The 24,941-nt window shown below is 38.4% G+C and overlaps 1 protein-coding gene across 2 annotated transcripts in view; it reads right to left on the bottom strand.

Annotated features, from left to right (window-relative positions):
* Positions 1-11,048: 11,048 nt before the first annotated feature.
* Positions 11,049-24,941, bottom strand: part of LOC148014867 (uncharacterized) — an 83,158-nt gene continuing 69,265 nt past the window's right edge. The window contains exons 6-20 of one of the 2 annotated variants that reach the window (XM_087665632.1): positions 18,332-18,517; positions 18,012-18,126; positions 16,700-17,025; positions 15,402-15,545; positions 15,147-15,281; positions 14,975-15,061; positions 14,764-14,886; positions 14,543-14,675; positions 14,328-14,456; positions 13,902-14,036; positions 13,458-13,600; positions 13,216-13,362; positions 12,983-13,121; positions 12,360-12,478; positions 11,049-12,243 (exon numbers count right to left, since the gene is read on the bottom strand). In XM_087665632.1, the coding sequence (XP_087521758.1) occupies positions 12,133-12,243; positions 12,360-12,478; positions 12,983-13,121; positions 13,216-13,362; positions 13,458-13,600; positions 13,902-14,036; positions 14,328-14,456; positions 14,543-14,675; positions 14,764-14,886; positions 14,975-15,061; positions 15,147-15,281; positions 15,402-15,545; positions 16,700-17,025; positions 18,012-18,126; positions 18,332-18,517 (2,172 nt within the window). In that variant the 3' untranslated portion in view covers positions 11,049-12,132. Of the gene's footprint in view, positions 12,244-12,359; positions 12,479-12,982; positions 13,122-13,215; positions 13,377-13,457; positions 13,601-13,901; positions 14,037-14,327; positions 14,457-14,542; positions 14,676-14,763; positions 14,887-14,974; positions 15,062-15,146; positions 15,282-15,401; positions 15,546-16,699; positions 17,026-18,011; positions 18,127-18,331; positions 18,518-24,941 lie in introns of those variants that run through there. The other variant, XM_087665633.1, reaches the window with a different exon arrangement.

Genomic DNA, 24,941 nt, shown 5'->3' with positions numbered 1-24,941 from the left:
ATACCTGCAATTTTGTGGTGCACCTTATAGCAATCTTGAGGATAGTTAGTTAAGCTAAAACTATCTTTGTGTTGAAACAAAGTTTAGCCTTTTTGTCACAATGACATGGTTTTTTGGAAAAAAATGGACATTTTACCAAGCTCATAACATCGCACATTTAGAATGATAAATGACAAAAGGTTTCCATACTACGTCAAAAACTTGACAAAGTATCAAAAGTGGGTTACAAAAGCTAAAAATTACACAAACTATTACAATATTCTTATAAGAAATAACCTAACCATAGGAAAATTGGTCATGCTGGGAATGAGACTTTTCCCACTTTACCTAGAACTCTCTTCAAGGAAATTTATTTTCTTTTACAGGTATCCTCAAAATATCCTACATCTAAACATAAGCTCTCATTATAGTTTCACATTGTGATCTTTACAATCTCATAGGTTGCATATTATTAGGTAGGCCTACATTCCATATAACGATCACTATCCCATCATTGTGGGTGTCCATTTTCCTTCTATTCATGATTCAAGTACTCTAGGAGTACACTCATTATGGTGTGCTACTTATATTTTTAGGCCTTAGAGTGCTCCCTCTTGGAAAGAAACATTTTATTATTAATCGTGCCAATAAATTTCAAGATTTCTGCTTTTTTTGGAGATATCTTTCTCAACTCTCTATAGGAATTGCTATAGGTACCTCAGAGATGCACCTAACTTCACGCATATGTTTCCCAACCCTCTAGGAACTCACTATAGGCAGCTCAGAGATGCACATAACTTCACACACACGCGCGCGCATGCGCGCGCACGTGCGCGCACAGCCCGCACACCCGCAGACGCACACATACACACACGGATGAAATGAAATGAATCATTAACATCTACAAAAGGCAAAAGTGATCTATGAGATCATAAGTAAGAACCATTTGTAGCTCACTAGAATAAAACTAGTAAACAAAAGCTAAAATCTAAAAGAAAATCATAACTTAAACTATCATGGGGTGATGAAGGTCATGAGATTGAAGAAGTTGCAGTACAAAAGCACAGCATGGGTATACATCATAATTAAATGTGGTAGTAATATACAAAACTAAGTAAACATGGGTTGGCCCTATAGATACTGTGAAGATACGTCCATTCCAGGAAAGTTCTCATCTATCATTGATATAGCCTCAATCTTGTCCCATGTGGAGAAGAATCTCATGTCAAGTCTCTAGCTCAACCAATAATGTTATGTATGACCCTTCGCATATGTCCTCACATGGGTCAGGATTTGGCACTTTTAGATTGGCTATGCTAGACCGCTCAATTAAGCAATATCCCTCATATAGATGCAAATGAGAATTGTGTTAGGTACTCCTTAAAACTTCTCCTAAATACAAGAAAGACAACTTTGGAGCCATCTCCACATTCCTTATGAAAAAATGTTTAACCTACATCTTGATAAACACTCAATGTACTGGTCCACTTCAAAGGAGTGTCTCTTTGTGTTGTATCTCAAGCAAAAATAAGGCCACACACATGATTGCGTGCAAGGGAGGGGGGGGGGGCGGGGGGGGGGGGGGGGGGGGGGGTATATGCCCAACCACTTATGCCTCATAAGGTGTTTGATACCTAAGAAGGGCAGCTCAAAGAATTAGGAGTCTGTATGGGTCAAATTAGAGGCTCTTCCCCTTTTCCTTGCCCAATTAGTAGGCCAAAATCTTAATGTCAATGGTGTATACAATGTTGCCTCATTCATTCTAGGAATATATGACCATTAAGAAAAGCTATGGACTTCCTTTGGGTTCATATTCCACCCTTAGAATAAAGATAGTAATTGTGATATTAAGTAACATCAAAATTATCTTTTTGTCTCAATTTTTATTGAAAATGCACAAAGTACAAAAAATATATTTAAGTTGTGAATTACCTTTTATTAATATTAAAATAATTACTACTTAAAAATTTGATACATCATACATGGATCAATCCCTATTAATGATACACTCTCTCTTTAGCAAAAGTTGAGGCCAATCAATACAAAGAGAGAGGAGAAGAAGTGCAATGACCCATGGTGATCAAAGTTGTGACACCCCCATTATGATGAGTAGCTATGTGTAGGTTGAGATGTTGGTTGAATCCTAACTTCTATGTTAGATGAGATCTACATGATCATATGATAAAAGGTGACCTATGTGGGTTTACCCTACATTCTAAATCAAACAATGAAGTTGGTGGTACATTGCATCATAGGAGTTATCAGCCATAGTGAGGCTTTAGGGGCAACACCCTTAATCTGATATAAAAGATGTATGGTTGTCCAACCTAATCACCTTTGTGGCCTATAAAAATGACATGCTCTCAAACCAAGATCTTCCATTGTTCACCTTATCAAAGTTCATCTAGCTAGCCTTAAGTTATTCACCTAGAATCTCTCTAGATCCCGTCTACTTTACTATGAAAGCACTTGATGTGATAGCAAATTAAGAGAAGAGCCAATAAATTTTCTAAACACAATAGATACCTCAATAACAAAGATAGAGGACAACATATATGTATCAAATCAAGGCAAAGTCCAAGAGAGCACATCTTGCACCTCCTAGACAAAATGAAAGCATCACAAAATTTTATGACCCAAGACATAGTAAACACGATATATATAAGCTTATCTACTCATACAATTCATTCTTTTATGAAATTGATGGCCATGATGTCACAAGGATACATGGCAGGAGTGGGCAAAACATTGAGTAGTACCATAAAAACAAAGACACTCTCTTCTTCATCCACGAAAATTACATTGTCTACCTAAGGTTCACAAGTTAGCAACATTAGCATAGCTTTGCACATAAGCAAACTCTATCAAAACCACACAAGGGCCTTCCATGAACATCAACTCATTGAGATATACACTTAGGGGAGTTAAGTAACCTTGCACCCATAATTACAACCTAGCCTTCAACTAGAAAATCACCTCCTACTTCTAAGCAAGATCTTCAATCCAAAAACTTCAAACACAAACTCTCACACAACATCACCCCTTCTCAATCACCAAACCCCCATCATTTTCTTCATTTTCTCGGCAACTTGCCTCCAGGATATGAAGTGCAATGTTGGTTGCACAAAAGAAGGGAATATATGTAGTCAAGTAAGATATTTTCCAAATATCTCCTAATAATCATGGTTTCTCTATCTCAATAATTATTTCTATTATATTGTATTTTCAATTGCTTTATTGCAATTGACCATGTTGATTTGAAAACAGACATATCCTACCCTAATCAAAAAGTAAAATTAAGCATAAAGCCTTTAACTACACATGTCAAAATGCTTTTGAATATATTAAAGAAATAAGATTACAAAAGAGATCAAGAGTTTCATGAAAGAGAAACATCTTGATTCATGTGATGCATCTGAGCATTATTAGATGAGACCAACATGTCAAGTAGAGTGTACATAACCATCTCTAAACTTTTACAAATGAGCACACTACATTTATAGTTGCTAGGATCATTTCGTATCAAATATATATTTTGCACCAACAAAATATGTGTAAATTTATAAGAAATAACAATGCGAAATTACTTGGTGTTAAGTTGAAATAATATATGTTATTTGTGAAGGGAGTGAGACCAGAGTGGAAGCAAGAGCTATGGTGGAGAAAGAGAGAGAGAGAGAGAGAGAGAGATATATATATATATATATATATATATATATATATATATATATATATATATATATATATATATATATATATATATGTGGGGAACTCCAACAGTCACAATGTGTGACCACCCTTTCCTTTATTCAAATGTCATTGAAAGAATAAATATTGAAGTTATAGTGATTGGGCGCTTGCTACCTGTAGTATACAGGTGTATGGATATTGTTAGTGTAGAAATACAAGTGGTTAGGCATATGTGCCTTTATCCCCAACAACCTCCCACTTAAAGGAAAATGTGCCCTAGTGAGGAGAGAATCAGAAAAAAGTGACAAAGTATAAATGTACAATAGAACAACAGGATGAGAAAAGCCATTATCTCATCCAATGCCTTTAAACCTCCTAAGGAAGGCAAAATGCTCCGCTAAGAGACTTTTCGTGAGCAAATCGATAGGATTTTGGTCAATTGAGATCTTGACAAGGTCAACAGACCTATCCTCAATGATCTCTCTAATGAAGCGATAACACACCTCAATGTATTTTGTCTTCACGTGGAAGACCAGATTCTTAGCTAACTAGATAGCACTCATAGAATTTGAATGCAGGGTAGGAACCACATTAGTTTACCAAGGTCTACCACTAGATGGCCTAACTAGAGAGTCTCATTGTAAGCCTTAGTAGCTATAATATGTGCGGCCTCGGTAGTAGAGAGGGCCGTGCATTTCTCTATTGTAGACATCCAAGAAATATCACCTTTAGCAAAGGTGAAGACATAGCTAGAGGTGGACTTCATACTGTCTTCATGTCTTGCATAATCATGATTCGGTGTACCCACCACTCCTATGTCTTGGACACCATAACACATGCACATATCTCTTGTACCCTTCAGGTATCCCATGGTACCCTTGATGGCATCCCTAATTCTGTCTCCCACGTGTAGCTATATAGCGCACCACAACTCCCACTGCAAATGCTATGTTAGGATGAGTGGTTATCATCGCATACATCAAATTGCCCACTGTGAGTACATAAGGGATCTTGGCCATCTCGGCCTTCTACACATTGAACTGTAGACAATCGGCTTGGCTAACCTTCACATAAGAAGGTAGATGACATCCAATAGGCTTACCATCTTGAATATGAAACTGGTTAAGGACTTTCTAAAGATACTCCATCTGTGTGATGATAGATAAACAAGCCTCTTAGAGTGATCATGCATCATGTGCATCTCAAGAATATAAAAGATTTGTCCCATGTGCTTCATCTCAAAGCTCTTCTTGAGCTAAGTTTTCAAGATATCCAACTCATTAAGGGCTCTCCCAGCAATAAGCATATTATCCACATAGAGAACCAAGATCATAAGGTTTCCATCATGAGCCTTCTTCATGTATAAACACGGATCGAAAGAGCTATGACTATATCCTTGTGAATGCATAAAATCAACAAAGTTGTGGCACCATTTCCTAGGTGCCTCCTTAAGGCCATAAATGCTCTTTCCCAACTTGCACACTAGGTGTGCTCTACCGTTTTCTTCAAAGCCCTTGGGATTTTGCATATAAATCTCATCATGCAAGTGCCCATGGAGGAAAGCTCCCTTTACATCTATCTAATAAAGGCCCAGATCTAGTTGAGCAACCAATGCTAGTACCAAGCAGTGTAGGGTCATGATTTTGACCATAGGAAAAAGACTTCATTGAATTCAACATCATGTTCTTGCTTGAAACCCTTAGCTACCAATCTGGCCTTATAAGCAAACTTGGGGCAGCCATGGATACTTTTCAAATTTTATACCCGCTTGCACGGCAAAGCCTTCTTGCCTCATCATAAGAGAGAGACTCACATGCATTCATTGCCATAACATAATCCATGGAGCATATAAAGCACTCGAGAAGTTAACATCTAGAATGTGACAAAGAACTTTGCACCACCTAGCGACTAATAGGGCATGGGACCACATACATCCGAATGAACAAGAGCCAGAGGCTCATCCATGCACTTCATGCCAGACTTCCTATGCATACTACATGTTTGCTTGTCATATAAACAATGATCATGACTCAAAACACTTACAATCTCGGGGTAAAAGATACTACAAATTGGGAAGCATTTTCATTCCTTTCAAATATGTACACAAGGCGATGATGCCAAAGAGATACATGTGGAACTAGAGCCACCATAGCCAAAACATGGTCAACTGACCCAGATATAAGCAAAGGATAGAGGGTACTAGACTTAGCACCATGTGCAATAACAAGATTCCCACATGTAATCTTCCATGAGAAATTACCAAAAGAGACAACATAACTTGCATCATCCAAGGTGCCAACAGAGATAAAGCTCTTCATGAAAGCCGATACATGATGTACATCATAAAGAGTGAATTGTTGCCTGCACCAAACTGCAACTAGGCATCACTAATAACAACTATCTCTTACTAGATCATTACCCAAATGGACAAATCTAGTCATACTGTGATAATCTCTAAGGGGACGCATGAAAGGAACTTTGTGAATCTATCAACCAACATCGAGTATAACTTCACAAAGCATTAGCCAACTGTTAAGCATTTAAAAAAAAGCTACCACTATAAGATCATCAAATACATCAAGCTACACCACATTAGTCTCATAAATCTTGATGCTAGACTTGCTAGGCACAATGCTACAATCGTTATTCTTTTCCTACACTTTATCCTTTCTCTTTTCCTTGCACTTGTCTTCGTGCACTTTATAGCATTATGGCTGAATATGACATGCATTCCCATAATAATGACAAGTAAGACTGGATTGATGGCCACAAGACTTACTGCGAGATTGTCCATGTGTCTTAGACTGTGGCCTATTAGAGTCTTTACCACTACCATTTCCATCATGCGGGCCTCTCACAGTCAATGCATGTGATGTACGGGAAGCATCCACATTCTTTCTCTTCGCCTTTTCTGTCAAGAGAGCACTCTCAACATCCTACAATTTCAACCCTTCCTTAGCATATAGAGCCATACAGAAAGTGTCCTACCAAATAAAAATAAAGGATGGAAAGTATCCTTGAACTCGATCTTCTGAGACAGATAAATGGCTAATGATGGAGTGAAAATCATTCAAGTGTGCAGATATAGAAGTGCCTTCATGCAAAGGTCCATAATCTATTTCAACCAATACATTTGAGATGCAAGACTCTACTTGTCATAAAGATTCTTAATTTGTGTCCAAAGCTCATATGGAGTTTGATTTTTAGCTACAACATTGTAGTGAAGCTACTTGGAGAGTGATAAGATGATTGTGGACTTGCACAGCTTATCTAGTTCATTCCAATTGTCAGTCACAATGTTTTTGGGTTTGACACACCCATTTTCAAGTGGTCTAACCTATAGTTCTTGCACTAAAACCTGCCATATCTAGGTCTTTCAATAGTTATAGTTGGTTCCATTCAATTTCTCAATATTGAATATAGCATTGTTACAAGAACCACTAGCCATGGTAAGACCAAGCAAGGGTGGAAAAGGGCAAAATGGGTTGTTGTAATACTTGCAAATCAACCCCAAAACCGCTACTAAATCAAGCAGGAGATAAGAGATACTACGAAATGAATGAGTTGTCCACAAATTGCAAGCAAGTAATTGTTAAGTCCGAGTGACTATCCTCAAATAGTAGAATGCATAACATTGAAATGACAAGCTACTATAATAAACTACATCAATATGCCAACAATTAGCTATGAACAACCAAGAAGGAAGAAGCTAGGAACAATCAGCACTAAAGACTGTCACAATTGCATTGTGTCAGTAATCATATATGTAATAGGCATAAATGGCATGCATAGAGTAGGTCTCATAAGTAAATGAAGAGAATTGCAAGACGCAAAAACCACTTGGCAAAGCTTAACACATAACCCAGAAGCATATAAATACTATTGACAATACCCAAACATACATAAGTACCAAGTCCAACCAAAGAGATCAAATCATCCCATGATAGGGTAACTGCATCTAATGCATATCAAGGGAGCATATACATGTCACAATGAGTCCCACTATCTCACTATAATAAGCTTAAGCTCAATTGCATAAACCAAATTCTTTGTAGTGCATCCAAGTGTCAAATGTAGCTCAATAAATAAAGCCGGATAGCTCCCACTGAAAAGGAAGTCGAATGCCAAATGAGCAAGCAAAGCTCAAAACATTTGATGATGATATCAATATATTCAAGATCCATAGAGTATACATCAGGAAGCATAATACCCAACATATGCTTTAAACCTGTAACTGCATAACCCAGTAAAGCAACCAAGGCACGCATAACCCACTAGAGCAACCAAGGCATGCAACCACAATCAAGATGAATGTTTCCAAGCTCAAAATCGAGGCGCAAGAGCATCCAAGAGCACATCTAAGCACAACAGGCATTTAATGTTCCATGAGCAAATCTTGCTATCCATTGTATTATAGTAGAGTAATCTCTGTTAAAATTGAGCCAATGTAATCTCAAATCCAACCATTAGCACTTGAAGACATTTGCCAAACATCCCAACATCAATGCATAAGTGTATGAGCATTAGTGAGGCTCAAGCAATGAAGTAATGGCTGCCTCTATTTATATTACGACAAATTGTCCTGAATGTACATGCTCCAATAGGTCCCAAACAATGTTGGAGAGGTGCTAAAGCTTTGTCAAATGCTATATGAGATATAGGAGCTGCCAATGTGTGTAATAATGCCAGGGACAAGAGTTGGAAAACTAACTCAAATCACACTGAGTATGCCGATGTGGTTGTTGGTCTTGCTACTTGTCATGATTGCTTTTGAGCACTTACTAAGGCTCAAACAAGGTCATCCAAGCTCTCAAATAAGCCTCAAGTCGAGAAAACAAAGTGCAACAAGCTTTTTATATATTCAATAATGTAATTGTTATCAATTACGAATATAAAAGCCAATGATTAGGTAGTTTCCTCCAATATCTTCTGTAGATTCTTCAATTGATAGTGCTATGGATGAGCTTATAAAAATATGTGAGATTTACAAATCAAGCTTGCTACCTTGCTTAGGGATGATTTTGTCCATCCTTTCATATAGTGTGACAGTACAAAGTATAACCGTAGAGACTGAGTTAACATCGATGCTTTAAGAAAGAATTTGACTTTTTGATAAGATGGAAAGATTTATACAAATGAAACAACTATGACCCTTTCTATAACCTTCGAGAAGGAACGTATGTAAAAAATTCTTAAAGATTTTACAGTGCGAAACGCTTATGGAGTTATACATGCTACTACATCTATGGATTGCAAATAGGGAGATCTCTAATGTTCACTGCAAGTAAAAAAGCAAAGTTATAGACCCATACCAACCAAAGATAAAGCTAAATGATGCAAGTTAGAGTATTAGAGAGAAGATTGGGTGGGATTCCCCTATGGATACATTTTTTATCTGTGCTTATTTGGTAAAGCAACATAACCTAGATACTTTAGGATAAATGTATGAATGTATGTTTTTGAAAAAAAATAAACTAAAATTGAGTATACATGAAAAAGAAAAGGTTGGGAGAATGGTGCTATTTTTAGAAAAAGAGGAGCCAAAGAGAACAGATTTGAAGCCAGATTTATGGGTTATGGCAGCTATGGCAAGCAACAAGAAAGAGGAGCTTTAGGATTGGCTTGAGTATGAACGAGCTCCATTACTTGAGTTGGCCACATAGACACAATATATTCCTTTTCAAATGAAGGGATTTGATTGTATGTAGTATACTATCAAAATACTCGAAAATTTGTATTTAAAGTACAATACTCTGTTTGATACAACTAATCCTTTTGCACAAACAAACATCAACAAATGGACTTTTCATCTCAAAGAATCCCAAAGTGTTGGGAATAAAGACACTTGCAATACCTGCACACATGTACACTCCAGTGGCGAACACCCATCACCATGACTGCATTCTTTATTCTTTCAGTGACATTTGAATAAAGGAAAGACCGATTACATATTGTGACTATTGGAGTTCTCCACATCTTGTCTCTCTCTCTCTCTCTTGCTCTTGCTTCTTTTACCATAGCTCTTGCTTCTGCTCGCCTACTTCCACTCTAAGCTCACTCCCTTCAACTAGTATCAAAGCCATTGCATCGACATTGGAAAGCTCTTTCCCTTGAGTTTGCAACTTTAGCTTAAAGGTTTCATGGCAGTTCAACCCTCTTCATCCCGAGGCATGAATCTTACTCCCACTTCTTCCTCAACAAACAAAAATGAAACATTAAGAAAATCTAAAACCATTAAAACAATGGAGCATTTCAAATGCATAGTATATTGTTGCAATGCAAAGTTTTTACTTAAAACCTCACACATTTTATTTACAAGTTCCACCCCCAATATTAATTATTTCAAAACTAATCTAAAATTGTCATACATTGACTAAATGAAGATAGCTTAAATCAAACATTTTGATTCTTATATAATACAAGCAACTCTTCACTTCATATTTGAATAATTGATTCCTTGACAAAAATGAATGAGCCAAAAGTTCTTATGCTCTTTCCACATGAGAATCATCCAATGTACGTTGCATCCCTTCAACCTCTTGCTCATTGGCATGATCGATTGCATACATGTTGCATCATTGTATATAATTATTAAGACCATTGCAACAGAATGAGGCTCACTTCTTTGACATTTGGATCTATTCAAAGATACCCTTCCATATCATTTACTTGTGGATGAAAATGGTGGTCTACTGAGTACAATAACAAAAACCACCTCTTATGTGGTGTTACCTCATTTCTACCAAGTTATTGAGAGTTGATTTCATATAAAATCCATCTACAAATAGAGATGCACAATCATATCAATCAAAAGGCCAATACAATGTGACAAAGAAAGGTGAGCTACTCCCACATCCCTAATCACGTGCTGGCTTACGACCTGCTAAAACCAACACAACACAATGATGAAGTGCGAAAAACTCTCAGGACGACAAATTGCATTGTACTAGTTTTGAACTCCCTAGACCTACACAATGCAATGTCAAAGGGTGGACTATGCTTGTGGCCCATAATTGTCTTCTATGGGTCTTAGAGGTGACTAGACCAATGCAACCTCGTAAGGGATTATGGGAAGTTATTGTGGTTCCTAATCAAGTTGTGTTGCCCTAGGTTGTGTAAGCGTGCGTTGTTTCAAATTTGAATTATATTGAACTAGGGATATTATAATATTCTATTATCATATGAGAATATATGGTATTGAATTCTACATTTTTGACCTAAAACCAAGCAAAATTAATTGTGACAATGCATGTAAAATGGCGAAAAACTTCAATGACCATCACAAAATCTCAAAATTAGAAAGAAATTGGGAAAATGCTAATGCAGACCAACACAGCGCAATCAGACGTCAACACAATTTAAGGTTTCGTTGAGAAGAAGCAAGCAAAATTCCCATGTTGACCAACACATCAGAGGGACTCCCTAGAAGTTTGGGGAAGGTTGTATCATGTGCTGGGTGTTTTTCGTGATGTTTTACAAATTTGACCTTTCGGAGGTGCATCGTGTTGTACTGGTCTATTTGGGTATTCTCTCAATTTGTTCCTAATTTGAACTCTCCGAGTCCACTTTGATCGTTTTTCCGATTTTCAATGCGGCTTTTGGGGATGCAATGGTACCATCAATTTTCCCTACTTCTTTCTACACACAAAATGTAGCGAAGTAATGCTGCATTGTAGCTTGCTTTCTAATCAATGTAATCTCCGCCCTCTTGCTTTGACGCTGTTCAATGAATTGAATAAGAGGTTGACACCATATGATAGATGGTCTCCAATGGTGTATAACACAATTTCTCTGAAACCCAAATCTCTTAAGTTGCTAAATGTATAACATATCCACAAAACCCATAATTGCGCCTAGGTGGGTCTCATTACAAGGCCATTGCCTCAAAATTTCAAGGCAGACGACACCGGATTTGTTGACAAGCCGCCTCGAGAGGCTGCTTCAAGTCCAAAACCACCTCCAATATGGTACAGCGGAACTCTGTAATACGACTGACATGAAGCGAGCCTGTGAGAATGTCAGTAACATGCAAGTTGATGAGAATATCTCGACCTCTCTCATTCTTTAGTGGAGAAGCCTTGATATTTGCAAAACTTGCAATCAGGTATCTGCCTGCCCTTCTGTTTCCACGTCTCTCTGGGATGTGTTTTATATCCCAACTCTCGGGTATATCCTGCATGTGGGCTGTGACTTACTTTGCATGAACGTGGCCGCTTTACCGAGTTTGACATTCACTGCCGCATGTGCCTGTCCCCCTGGGTTGTGGGTCTTAATCCAGCTGTTACTGCCTGTAAACACATCTGACTTGAATTAGCCAATTCGTACATGTTTCCCCGTTGGCAATCCTGTTGCTTCTCTTTTACAGCATTTAGCTGATCTAAGCAAGGCAGAGCTTAAACCAACTGGCATTTGGACATCCACTGAACCAAAAAAGCCATTCAGGCATTTGCGTCTTTCTGATTCTTAGGTCCTGTCTGGCCATCCATAAGCTAACGCACAAGCACGGCGTAGCTTTCGCAAAAATGCCAGCAGCTCCTTATTTCCAATACGTTCAATATTTATTGATTCATGACCCTGTGCAGCAGACGACCAAACAAAACTTACATTTTAGGCTCCGCAATTTCTAAGACTAACTTCCTTTTGCTATTTCAAAATACAACATAAACACGGGAAGCACTTTGTTCACTCACCTCAAATCTGCTGAGCAGCGAAATCTCCTCCGGATTGTGGAAAACCATTTTTCGGACATGCTCCATACTCAACACTCGAAGAAGAGAAATGGCAATAGCATGAAGTCTCTGCCCACTTTCTGTCAAAGATAAAGGAAGACGTGATAAATCTAAGATTACTTAGGATGATATACCACAGCATATCGTCACAGGAGCACCTTTACCAGCATGCACCCTTTCAAACACTGTAACATCTGCATAGGACCTCTTCTCACCAAAGATGTTTCCCAAGAATGCCCCCTCGTTTTTAATCTTTAATTATACTTATCTCATACAGCCCCTAGGAAAATTTGATGCTATCCTGTAGGGCATGACCCTATGTGCCATGGCACTCCGTGCAAAACAAGTTCATTACAAGTGTGTGCCTTTCACAAGATTGTGCACATGTTTGACAGGAAACGCAGAGAAACAAGTAGGCTATACTTCAGGGGAAGTACCCTACTAACAGAATGCCTTCATGCATGTAAATCTATTCAAATCACCACTACTTTCTACATGTACACTAGATTATGATAAAGTTATGCTTCCTCATGAGGCAGAAACCCCCAAAGTGCAAAACCCTACTCAAGTAAACTCATGCTTACCTCTGTCTAAAAAATTGAACAAATGATGAGCAACTAGCTCTGTTAGTTTCTCATTATTTGAAAGTAACAGTATACATGGTTGGGTGAGTGACTTTGCAAAAGGTTCTTCTTTCAAATTTCTTTTCTGGAAGCCCCATTCCTGTTGTCACATAACATAGCAAGAGTCTGAGCTGGAAAACAGTTGAATGTCGACATTAAAGCTGGAAACTTACAATTACAATGACAACACTTACAATAGTAACAGTGACGAGATAGTTGGCAATAAAAGCTGGAAGTATTTCGAAAAGTGGCTTTGGAGCTGAAAAGGCTCTATGAGGCCCACTAAGCACAGTAATCATCTTAAGGAGTCCATAGGAGACTACAGAAGGCAAAGGCAAAACCTGCAAAGATGCCCCTTTCAAGCCAAAAGTTCACTTGAACAATCTGTAATGCCATTTATATTTCTTAGATGTTATTTTTGACTCGTCACACTCACCATATGATGACACATTGAAGGGATCAAAAGGTGAAGTAGTAATCTTCCATCACCTAGTTGACAGAGACATGAGCAAACTGCACCACTGATCACTCTATACCTTTGAAGTGTTGTTCGTTTTTCATCCAATTCATCTGTTGCACCTGCAAAGATTACCGAGATCATATGATGAATTATTCACACAGCCAGCACACTGGACATGTAAACCCCCTCACCACCCCCCAACTTCACCCCTGAAAACAGGAAAACATAGTGAAAAAAGAACTATAAAATCCTCAAATCAGTCTGATGCCATGAAAGCAACGAAGTATAGTCATACCTTGTCATACAGGACTCCAAAGGATTTCAAACAAATTTACCCCGCCCAAACTCCCCCTGCCCTACCCGAAAACAGAAAAAAAAAAAATTTGGGGCCCCATATGAGCAATGGAAGAAACATCAAACCTTCTGACCATGCAGGCCCAATGAGAATGGTGAGCAGAAAACTAAGATGATCTGAAAGCCCAATGTATCCTTTGTGAAAAACTGCCTGAACAACCTCCACACACCTTACAATCAGACTCGTTTGCACCTCCAGACCTGCAAGTGGCAGATCAAAGACAATCTCATTCAACCAAGATGTAGAGTTGCAAATACAAACACAGAACACAATCATAATGGTTGGACTCGTCAACTATGCAGCATGATAAGAAAACTATGCTTGTTTAATGTAAGTGCAAACAAGTTCACTCCAGAATGCACAAACACCGATGCCCCTGTAGTAATGCCTATGTCCAAGTGGCATGCATTTCTGATGGCTGATAAAGAAAAGATAAAGTGCACTCTTTATGTAAGCTTGCCTTAGATTGAAGCATTAACACATCTACTTACAGAGACAATAGGTGATTGCCCTGATAAAAGCACTTGAGAAACTGGTAAAATAGTACAGCAAATCAATGGCCACTTGTTGGCACTCCAAAGGCAGTTTAACAAATGGCCCCTGCAGCCGCTGGGTTACATCTGCAAAATGTGAGTCTCGTAACCTATTCAGGCTTACAAATCGAGAAAATACTCTGAAAGCAGAAAAGGAAGAAATTAACAAAGACCTTGATGGTGCTTTGTTGTTGACACTCTGCTAAAAAAAGGTATCAAAATTGGCTGCAGAGCATTATATTCATCAGCTATCAGAGAGTTTTGTGGTGCTGACTGTCCAAGGTGATGCAGAACCTGTAAAACAACCTGACAACAAAGTATGACTTAAGTACCTCTGATGGACAGACATCTTAATACCTGTTGGAAATCACACACACACACATCATAGACAGACCAGAGAAGATGAAGGATGATGGTGTTTCAACTCCCAGAGAAGCTTTGGAAGTGCCTGCAGCCACTGTTTCTGAAACTCGAAATTGTCAGCCTCATGCAGTGTGTTTCTGACATTCCCTTGTTTCTGCAGATAAACAAACATACCATCAACTAAAATATATTATGCCCATGACCCTACTTAAAGCTTCTGAAATGTGTGTAAACCAACATACAGGTTGAAGAATCTCCGCAATACACGTGAGACAGATATGCTTAAGTTTTGATGTGGGTTTGCAGCCTTGAAATACTTTTGTGAAAGCCTGCAGAATTACAGAGCATATGCTTATGTCCCTAACCGAATAACCTGAACTGATCTGGTAATCACAAAACTGTGCAAATGTGCACCTGCAGCAGTCTTGTTTGGCATTCTTTGCTGATAGAGTGTACAAGGTCAGGAAGATATGCAACCAATGATTGGATATACATTTCCATGGATTTTTTGTCGATAACATCTGATGCCAAACCCAAACATGAGTGTATCTGTGGGGAAAACAGCAGGTATATAAACACTCACACTTGCAAGTATTATAGCTGCAGGAACATAAGGTTAGATGTGCTCTAGCCCCTAAAAGAATGTTGAAATACTTAATAGATAATCACCCTGCTGCTCAAAATATCTTGAACAAATTCGAGGAGCACATTAAGTCTCCACTTTTGATCATGTATCTGCACTTCTCCAGTTATAATAGACACTAGCATGACCTCAGTAATTGCCATATTTAATCCGATAAGTAATTGATCGATCTGCAGCAGAAAAGCAAAAAAAAATTAAACCACTGATGACTCTTTATATTTGTATACAGAAGTTTGTATATTTGAACTTTGAAAGGAATCTAGAGAGATAATACATGCATAATGTATATTGTATGTGCATGCTTCCCTGCAATGGAACACCTTGTACCCCTCTGCTTGTCACTAATGTAAGCACGCCATGTGAACCTATGCTCAGAGTTTTGGAGCATCATATCTCTTTCCCCCCAAGAAGAAAAACCGCTTTCTAGATTTGGCAGTCCCTTAATTGTTAAACTAAGATCTAAAGCTTGCAATATGCACATGTACAATAGAGCCCTGGTTCAGCCCTGTGCCCAAAGAGAAACCTGCATCCATGATCTTACATTCTCATCCTTGCATGCGAAGACAGCGCATGTTATAGATCGTACAACTACCCAGGCCCACACAGCACATAAATAAAAATGGCATGCCACTCTACTCAGTGAAATGCTGGATTAACGCCCAAGTTACTATTACTGCAGATTGACAGGGGGGTAGTTCTGTCAGACTATTATCATCTCTCAAGCTCTTGCTTCAACACTGAAAACATTCAACTGCCTGTTGTATCCTGCTATTCTTAAGTGTTATATAACTCTTTAAGTACCAGGGGTGAAGGTTATCATGTAAAGAAAAATGGTTCCATAGATTCCAACACTTATTCATGCCAGATTGCACAGGGAGTATCAGCACAATTGCCTAACCACTTTACAGACTTATGTCTAGCCACATCCATCTGGATCTTACCACACATACTAGCATTTGCCATAAATTCATATCATATCAAAGGAGAAATAAATCCCATTGATCAATGTTAGGCTTGATCATCCACTTCTATGTTAGTCTTAATATTTGTAGAGCTTGCACATCACACAACTCTAGGCCTATCAAACATCGCATGCATTGAAAGATTGTGTCATTGAGGTACAACACATTCTGTAGGTTATGCAATATGTATTTAAGATGTATGCAAGGCACTCATGCAAAGTTGTATGAGTATATTTAAGTTGTGTGCAAGACAATTGAGAATGTTATGCAAGTTGTATTCACGTACACAAATGGCATGGGAAGCCAAATAGTCAAAAACCATTCGAACTTGAAATCTTCACAAAGATTTCATAAAAACTCACCTTCCTAGGAAGGTTGATTACTGGTGCACGGATAGGAAAAGAAGCCATCAGCTGAGATGAAAGCAGATCTGTTGTATTTGCAATCCACTTCTGAAAATCACTGCTGCAACTTATACTTGGAGTAATAACATCCAATTGTGACCGACCATCCGAGCTATTCAAACCATGTTGAGGTTTGGAGCAGATAATGATAATCTGCAGAGCCTGACAAATTTTGACCATGCATTCCATCTTCCCTTGATCAGGAGTTTGTCCAGAGCAAACCAGGGGAGCACACTCAGCCCAGCAAGTTAAGAGAGCCTGTGTAAGAGCCTGTGTCTTTGAACCTGTATGAGCGAGGCGCCAAGGAGAGCCATAGTCAAGTCATAAGAGAAGTTAAAAACTGGCATACAAAAAGCAAAACCATCAACCTTGATTTCCCCAGTGACTAACGTCACAGCCAAATATTTGTCAAGCATCAGTTCCAGCTCTCACTTTACTCCCAAATCACCAATTTCCATACTTTTTCCAGAAGAATATAAGATTACAAGGAACTCAAGGGCAGATTTACTGCCTGTGTTTATAGACTCAAATATTTGAACTTTGCAAGCTGTGCATGATATAGTACACTGCATGCATAATATAGTGCTTCATATCAATTTTAATTTTCAAAAACTGAGCACACCAAAATGGAGCTGTACGCTATCTCAACATCATAACAAAGAGCGGACACCTATCCTGATCTAAGAGATGAGAGAATTACTTTGAGGCAGCAGAAAGCTTTAACGAGGTGATTTTCTTTTCTCTCTGGACATAGTTTTGGCTAATTCCTATCGCTTGCCCTATATTTGCCTTTCTAAAACATACTCTCATAAATGCACAGTTTGATGGAGATGCTTCAACAACAACTGCCTATTCACTGCTTGTAGATGCTATGGTTCATAAAATGTTTATTTGATGACCTTGCAATTAAGGGTAGTTAAACTCTAGGACCCAACTCGTGTAGCATTTCCAAACTGTATATCATAACTTCACAAATGTCATGATTGACAATCAACAATGACTTGCATGGATAGATAACTGAATTGAAACTGAGTTATCTTACACATATTCTATTAATCATAGTGACTGCAATTACTAACTGACTTAGGAAGGTGACAGCAGTACTGCTTTTGGATTCAAATTCTTTAGTATCAAGCAAGTCTTTCCACAGTGCCTGCGGTCCCTGATTAACTGCTGTTAACCATACTATCTTATCTAGAGTCAAGCATACTACTGCATACAATATATTTCATAAACTGATTCATTGATGGCAACAGTCGTGTTCACAAACCTGGGAACTTGACATTTTTCTCTATTTCAGACAAGCCTTGAAACTTTGAAGCAGCTACTTGCTGTGAGACAGCACTTTTGTACCAATGCAATGCAAGTACCATTGGCTTTTCACCCTGTAAAACACCAATACATAATCGAATTAACAGACAATTTGTGGTCCTCAAAGTACTCCTCTTACTACACAACCTAAATTTGTAGAACATGGATCAGTAAATTATATTTGTTTTGAACTATTGAAAAACATGCAACCCACTCCATTGGTTAAAGCTGAGTGTATGCTCAAATAGATAACCAGTTCATCAGAAAACCAATGTGTACCTTTAACTTCAATGAGTTATCCTGCTGCTGTTGCTGCCCTCTATTGGCCACTGGGTTTTGTAATCCCAACCTTGAGCGAATAGCAGCCAAGAAATGCAATAGACTGTCAAGCACTTCAGGAAGTTGCCTTTCTGTATGACCACTGACACCCAACTTTCCCAAAAAATCAATGTAGTACTGATTGATCTGAAATGCACAAGCTGTTCATATTAACAAAAATAAAACATACATGAAACAAACTCAAAAACTACAAAAATATATGGAGATTAAAATTGAGTTATGGCACACAAATCTTAGGCGCTCATAGCTAGAGCTATATGTTTTGCTTTGTACCATCTGTCTACAAGTGAGAAAGATATGCGATTACCCCCAAAAAACTAGAAAATGGTAAAACACACCAAGTGCACAAAAGGTCAAAATGTCTAATGAGAACTGGCTCAATATGCAGGAATTCCATAGTAACACCATCACGGGATGTGATTGGGGACATGGAACAGCCTAAAGAAAGGGCATAGCCATTTATTGTTACACTTATTGTGTTTCTAGTCTTTCTGGTGTGAACCATAGAAACATGAAACAGGGAACGGGAACAGGGAACAGGGACGGGGACACCAAACCTAGGGAACACAAATGTGGGAACGGGAATGGCATGTTTAAAAAACGAAAAAAAGTAATATTTCAGTCATAATCCATGTGGAATGTTAAAACCAAGGTGTATAATCCACAAGGACAAATCATTTTAAGTTTTAACTTTAAAGATATCATGCATCATTCTAAAACTAGTCATTACAAATTGAATTAGAACCTACAAGGCTCAAGAGTCAAGCTAATCAATTATAAAACGCATGATGCATATGCCATGAAACAATGAACAATGAACTAAACTTTAAAGTCTAAACTGAAAGAACATGCGCATTGCCCCAAAACAGACTACAAATATGAAGTCTAATCTTTAGGCTGAAGTAAAATGCAGCAGGACAAAATAGCCCAAAGGGCAACTGCAAAACTGCAAGTATAAATATAATGTCCGCATGGCACAACGGCCCAACTATCACATTGTCATCAATGATCATAATTTCATATACAATGTACTCATGATAAGCAAACTAAATCAAAGATCATCATCATCATCTAAGGCTGCTCTAGCTACTCCTAACTGAGGCTACTCTAGCTACTCTTGACGTGCCAACCTCATCATCATGTATACCATGAAGTGCTACATCTCCCACAACATCAGCATGTGTCTCCTCTTCTGGTTGCATTTCCCACTCTATGAATGGATCGGGCTTTGTTATCATGTTATTACATAAAATCCTCAAATTAGCACTAACAAACATTAGATCGTTTGCCCTCTCAATACCAAGACGACTCCTCTTCTTTGAAGAGATGTGAGCATATGTACTCCACAATTGCTCCAAACAAGAGGAGCTAACTGATTAACTCAAAATACGAATGGCTAGCTGCTGCAAACCAAGACCATCTAAACCGTAGTCCTTCCACCACAAAGCTGCCTCGATCTCACAACGATCATCCTATGCATCCCCATAACCAAATGAACCACGAAATGTTCTATAACATGAAAGTTAGTCTCTGATCTTTTGTTTGGTGCCATGATCAAGCACTAGACAAGACAATATAAGCCTCCATGCATCCATAACCCCAATATCATTCTCTTGACCCTTGCTCTAAAACTCAAGATCCACAACAAATGCAGCTATAGGAGTTCCACCTCATCAAAACTAAATGGTGTAACTTCTTATATGCCTCATCATTTGGTGTCAGCTCTTGCATCTTTTCATTCAATCTATCCATAGCCTCATGTACCTTGCCAATGCAAGGCTACATAACATCTAGAACCCTCAATAAATGCACAGAAGGTGATACCATAGCATCTAACCGCTTTATATCATTCCAAAAAGCCAAGTTATTTTCTTTATCCAAGCATAAAATACTTGTAGGAGTATCTGCCAATGCTGATGAGGTGAACTCATCACTAAGAAATAATTGTATCAAGGCACCATTGCATTCTCTTAATCTGCATAGCATTAAGAATTCAAAGAAAAATCTCAAATCTGAGTATTTTCAAAGTGTCTCCTTCGACTGCAAAGTGAATTGATGGTGAAGAAATTGGTGATTCAAAACAAAGCTAACCATGGCGAGAGAAAATTGAGACACAAGAGTAGGAGCCAACCGGCTAACTCGCATGCCACGTGGTGTTTCCTGTCCCATTTTGGACAAGGAACGTAGTATGGGAACATGTTCCCTATCTGAATTAGGACAAGGAACATTTCGCAAGATGAGAAAGCAATGCGCGATGGATTCATGGGTCCATCACAATGGGGATGGTGTTTCGACCTGCCGGGGGGCCATTTGAATTTGATGATTTCAATAGAAGGTCATGGGTATATGTGTTAAAGAGCAAAAAGCAAGTATTGGATGCCTTCAAAAGGTTTCATGCTTTTGTTACCACACGGAAAGGGCTTAAGTTAAAAGTTATAAGAACGAATAATGGAGGTAAGTATGTTTCTAATGAGTTTAAAAAGTTTTGTGAGATACATGGTATTAAGAGGGAGTTGACAACCCCTTAAAATCATGCATCAAATGGCATGGTTGAAAGATATAATCGCACACTTTGTGAGAGAGTTAGATACATGCTGTCCACAGCTACTCTCCCACAGCAGTTCTAGGAAGAGGCTCTTAAAACTGCAGTTCATGTATGCAATTGCTCTCCCAATCATGTATTGGAAATGGCATTCTTCAAGAGGTTTGGTCTCGCAAACCTGTTTCATATGAACATTTGTGCCTCTTTGGTCGTGGTGCCTTTATGCATGTTTCTATACATCAAAGAACTAAACTAGATATGAAATCCATTAGGGCATCTTCATGGGATATGGAGATGGAGGAGGGTCATAGAGTTTGGCTTCCTCAGGACAAAAAGATAGTACACACCCACCGAGACCTAGTATTTAATGAGGCAAAGTTGGTGAGAAATGCTACACAGGGTGGGCTTATATAAAGGAAGGTCAAATTTCAGCATCAACAGCCAATCATTCAACAGTCATTAGCTGAAGATTCTATTCCCTTTGATGCTGAAAATGAGCAACAACCTACTGTGCTACAGCCAGAAGATAATGGACAACAAATAGATACATAGAATGGAATAGGACAGCAAGAAGAAAATGCTGAAAACAGGTTATAGTAGAAAGAAAATGCTAAAAATCAGCTACTAGGTGATGGTGTGCACATACCTAAGGATGCAGGCCCATTGCTTAACAATCTACACATATCAAAAGGCAGCCATAGAGGTTTCAGCCATCTTTGGATTGCATTTTATTGACTCATGAAGGTGACCCGCTGACATTTAGAGAGGCACAGTCATGTGAAAACAACAGATAGTGGGAGCTTGCTATGCAAGAAGAGATGAAGTCTCTATATGCAAATAACACATGGGAACTTGTACCTTTGCCCAGGGATAGGAAAGCTATCCCCAACAAATGGGTTTACAAGCTGAAATGTATTGATGGGAAGCCCAACTCTAAGGCCCATTTAGTTGCTAGGAGCTATACATAGAAGGAATACATAGACTTCCAAGAGGTTTCTTCACCAGTGGTGAAGATGACGACGCTCCATGTTTTGTTTGCTCTCACTACATCTGCGGATTTACAGTTGGATTAGTTGGATGTGAAGATTGGTTTTCTTCATGGTGACCTCAATGAAGAGCGGTACATGAAACAACCCAAAGGTTTTGCTATTCCATGGAAAGAGCATTTAGTTTGTAAGCTAAAATGCAGCTTATATGGGCTGAAACAAACCCCTAGACAGTGGCATAAAAAGTTTGATACCTTCGTGCTCAGCCATGGATTTAAACGCAGTCATGTAGATCACTACTTATACACTAAAAGGGTTGATGATGGAAGTCTTATTGTGTTGGTCTTTTATGTGGACAATGTGTCGATTGCAAGACAGGATAAGAGTATTTTGAATGCTCTCAAAACGCAGCTGAGTTCAATCTTCTCGATGAAAGATTTAGGGACACCTAGACACATTTTGGGCATGCGCATTAAAAGAGATAAGAGGGCAGCATTTGTTGTTTCTCTCACATGACAAGTACATCAATAAAGTACTTGACAGATTCAATATGGCTAATGCTAAGCCTCTTGGTGTGCCTTTACTGCCACAGACAAAGCTTAGCAAAGCTAATTGCGCAAAGGCTGATTCAGTTGCTAGTACTATGAAGGGCATACATTGTGCATCAATTTGTGGTTCTTTGATGTATGCCATGGTTGCAACTCGCCCTGACATTACACATGCAGTGAGAGTTGTTAGTAGATTCATGTCTAACCCTGGCAAGCCACATTGGGAAGCAATGAAATGTATCTTTAGATACTTACAATGTTCATAGGAAAAGTATATATGCGATGGAAAGGGTACACTAGAGTTGCAAGGATTCTGTGATTTGGACATGGCAAGAAATCTTAACACTAGAAAGTCTACCAGTGGATATGTCTTTACTTTGGCTGGTGGGGCTATTTCTTGGTATTCAAGATTGTAGAAAATTGTGGATATGTCTTTACTTAGGCTAGTTGGGCTATTTCTTGGTGTTTAAGGTTGCAGAAAATTGTCGCACTAAGTACTATAGAGGCTGAATATATTTCAACCACATAAGCTTCTAAGGAACCTATTTGGCTTGGCCATTTGGTCAAGGATTTTGGTCTCTCTTCACATGCTCCAGTGCTTGGTTGTGATAGCCAGAATGCCATATGTCCGGTTAAGAATGTCATGTTTCATGCACGTACAAATTACACAGATCTTTAGTATCACTTCATTCAACAGGTCTTGGATAATAGTCTTGTCACACTAAGGTTCAAACCCAAGATAACCATGCAGATGTTCTCACTAAAAGCCTTGTAAAGGCTCAACATTAGCATTGCATCCAATTAGTGAGAGTTGTCTAGCTTAAAGGTACCACTTCGACCCTTTAAGTGGAAGTTTGTTGGATATAAAGTCCCTTCGAGTGTAAAGTCTCTTAATCTCCATGTGTATAGACATATACGGGTGTGAACATGCCCTTATTTTGTACCCTAACCTATAAATACTTTTTATTCTTTGTGTAATATATAAATACATATCCTAATGCAAAGAGAGAGAGAGAGAGAGAGAGACAGAGAAACAGAGAGAAGAGTCAACACCATGTTGAGAAGAGAATCGGCCTCTTCCTCCCCCTTGACAGGAATTTATTGAAACAAAACCACAAGCACCGAGTGTCTGAACCATATACAAAAAGGCTAAATACTGCAATTCTCAAAATTAGGATTCTAAATCTCTAATTTCTGCAAACTCCGAGAAACGAGTTGATTCTCTTCATTAGTGCTTGGATTAAATCAAACTAAGTAAAAAGTGCTTCTTGGATGTGAGATAGATACGAAAGTACAAAGCGTGCGGCTGAAATTTTAGCATAAAAGCTTATTTCAAATGAAGAGAAAGACCTCCAATATATAGGTGAGGGGCTTAGGTGCTCAAAACTGGAAAGTTGAGGCTACAAATAACAAGTATTTGTTGAAAATGACAAGTGTAGGGACACTTGTCTCTTCAAAATGGCATGGCCTCTTCTAGATGCCACATGTCACTTTTTTAGAGAAAGAAGCTTCAAAACCTTCTACTCTAAAGTTCTCTCAAATGGTTAAGAATTTGAGATAGCTGCTAAAGACAAAATTGGTCCTTGCGAAATTCTAGAGCCTTTGGTGCAAATAGAATTTCCATTTGACCAACTTTTAAAAATAGTAACCTCCTAAATTTTAGAATTCGCCAAATTTAGCTTTTGAAGAGCTTCTTTATATACATTCACCAATTTATGGTTTATTTATTTAATCATGAGTATTTAGTGTCACTTTCCAAAACCACTCATTACATGGGCTTCTAGTCAATATAACTATCTGAGTGTAGAAGTCTTAGTCATCAAAGTTTTCTGGTCAATCTAACCGCCCAACTAAACTTTTAATTTCTCTTGGGCATCTTGTCATTAACAACCCAAGTATAATTATAAGGTGTTCTGATCATTGGCCACCTTAAATAAAAAGATGAACATTTAATCATATTTTAAAATATTTAAATAATACAAATCACCTCTCAAAGTACATAAGCATCAAATTAATTTGAAATCATTGAGTCAATATGTCTTGGTAACAATTAATATACAAAAGGTTTGTTACAACTAATGCAATCTCAATACATGAAGCCAGTAATGAAGCAATCTACTCATCCACTAATGTGGGAGCTTCAAGAGGCATAAGCTCCAAAGGCACTGGATCAAGTATCCCCAAGTGTCACCTTGATATCCAAGGATGGGATGCTCAACGCCCCCCTCTACAATTGAAAACTCCACGAATCGAACGTTTTGACTCGTGCATACCTCCCATGAAATGAGATCATAAAATCAATATTCCTGGGACTGTGAGCTATAATCCACAAATACCTATCTTTTAAAAGGTGGCTTAAACTTATCCCTTTCTTTCTCCACAATGTGAACATAGGCATCATATATGAGCACCTTGAAATAAGTCACCACACCGGTCTTTAACCAAAGTAACTCTCAAAAGTTGTCACACCAACC

The sequence above is a fragment of the Lygodium microphyllum genome, chromosome 24 (assembly GCF_053477565.2).
Source record: "Lygodium microphyllum isolate KBCC chromosome 24, Lygodium_microphyllum_v1.1.10, whole genome shotgun sequence".
Taxonomy (NCBI): domain Eukaryota; kingdom Viridiplantae; phylum Streptophyta; class Polypodiopsida; order Schizaeales; family Lygodiaceae; genus Lygodium; species Lygodium microphyllum.
Note: the sequence above shows the minus strand (reverse complement) of the source record. Positions and strands in the feature narration are given on the sequence as shown.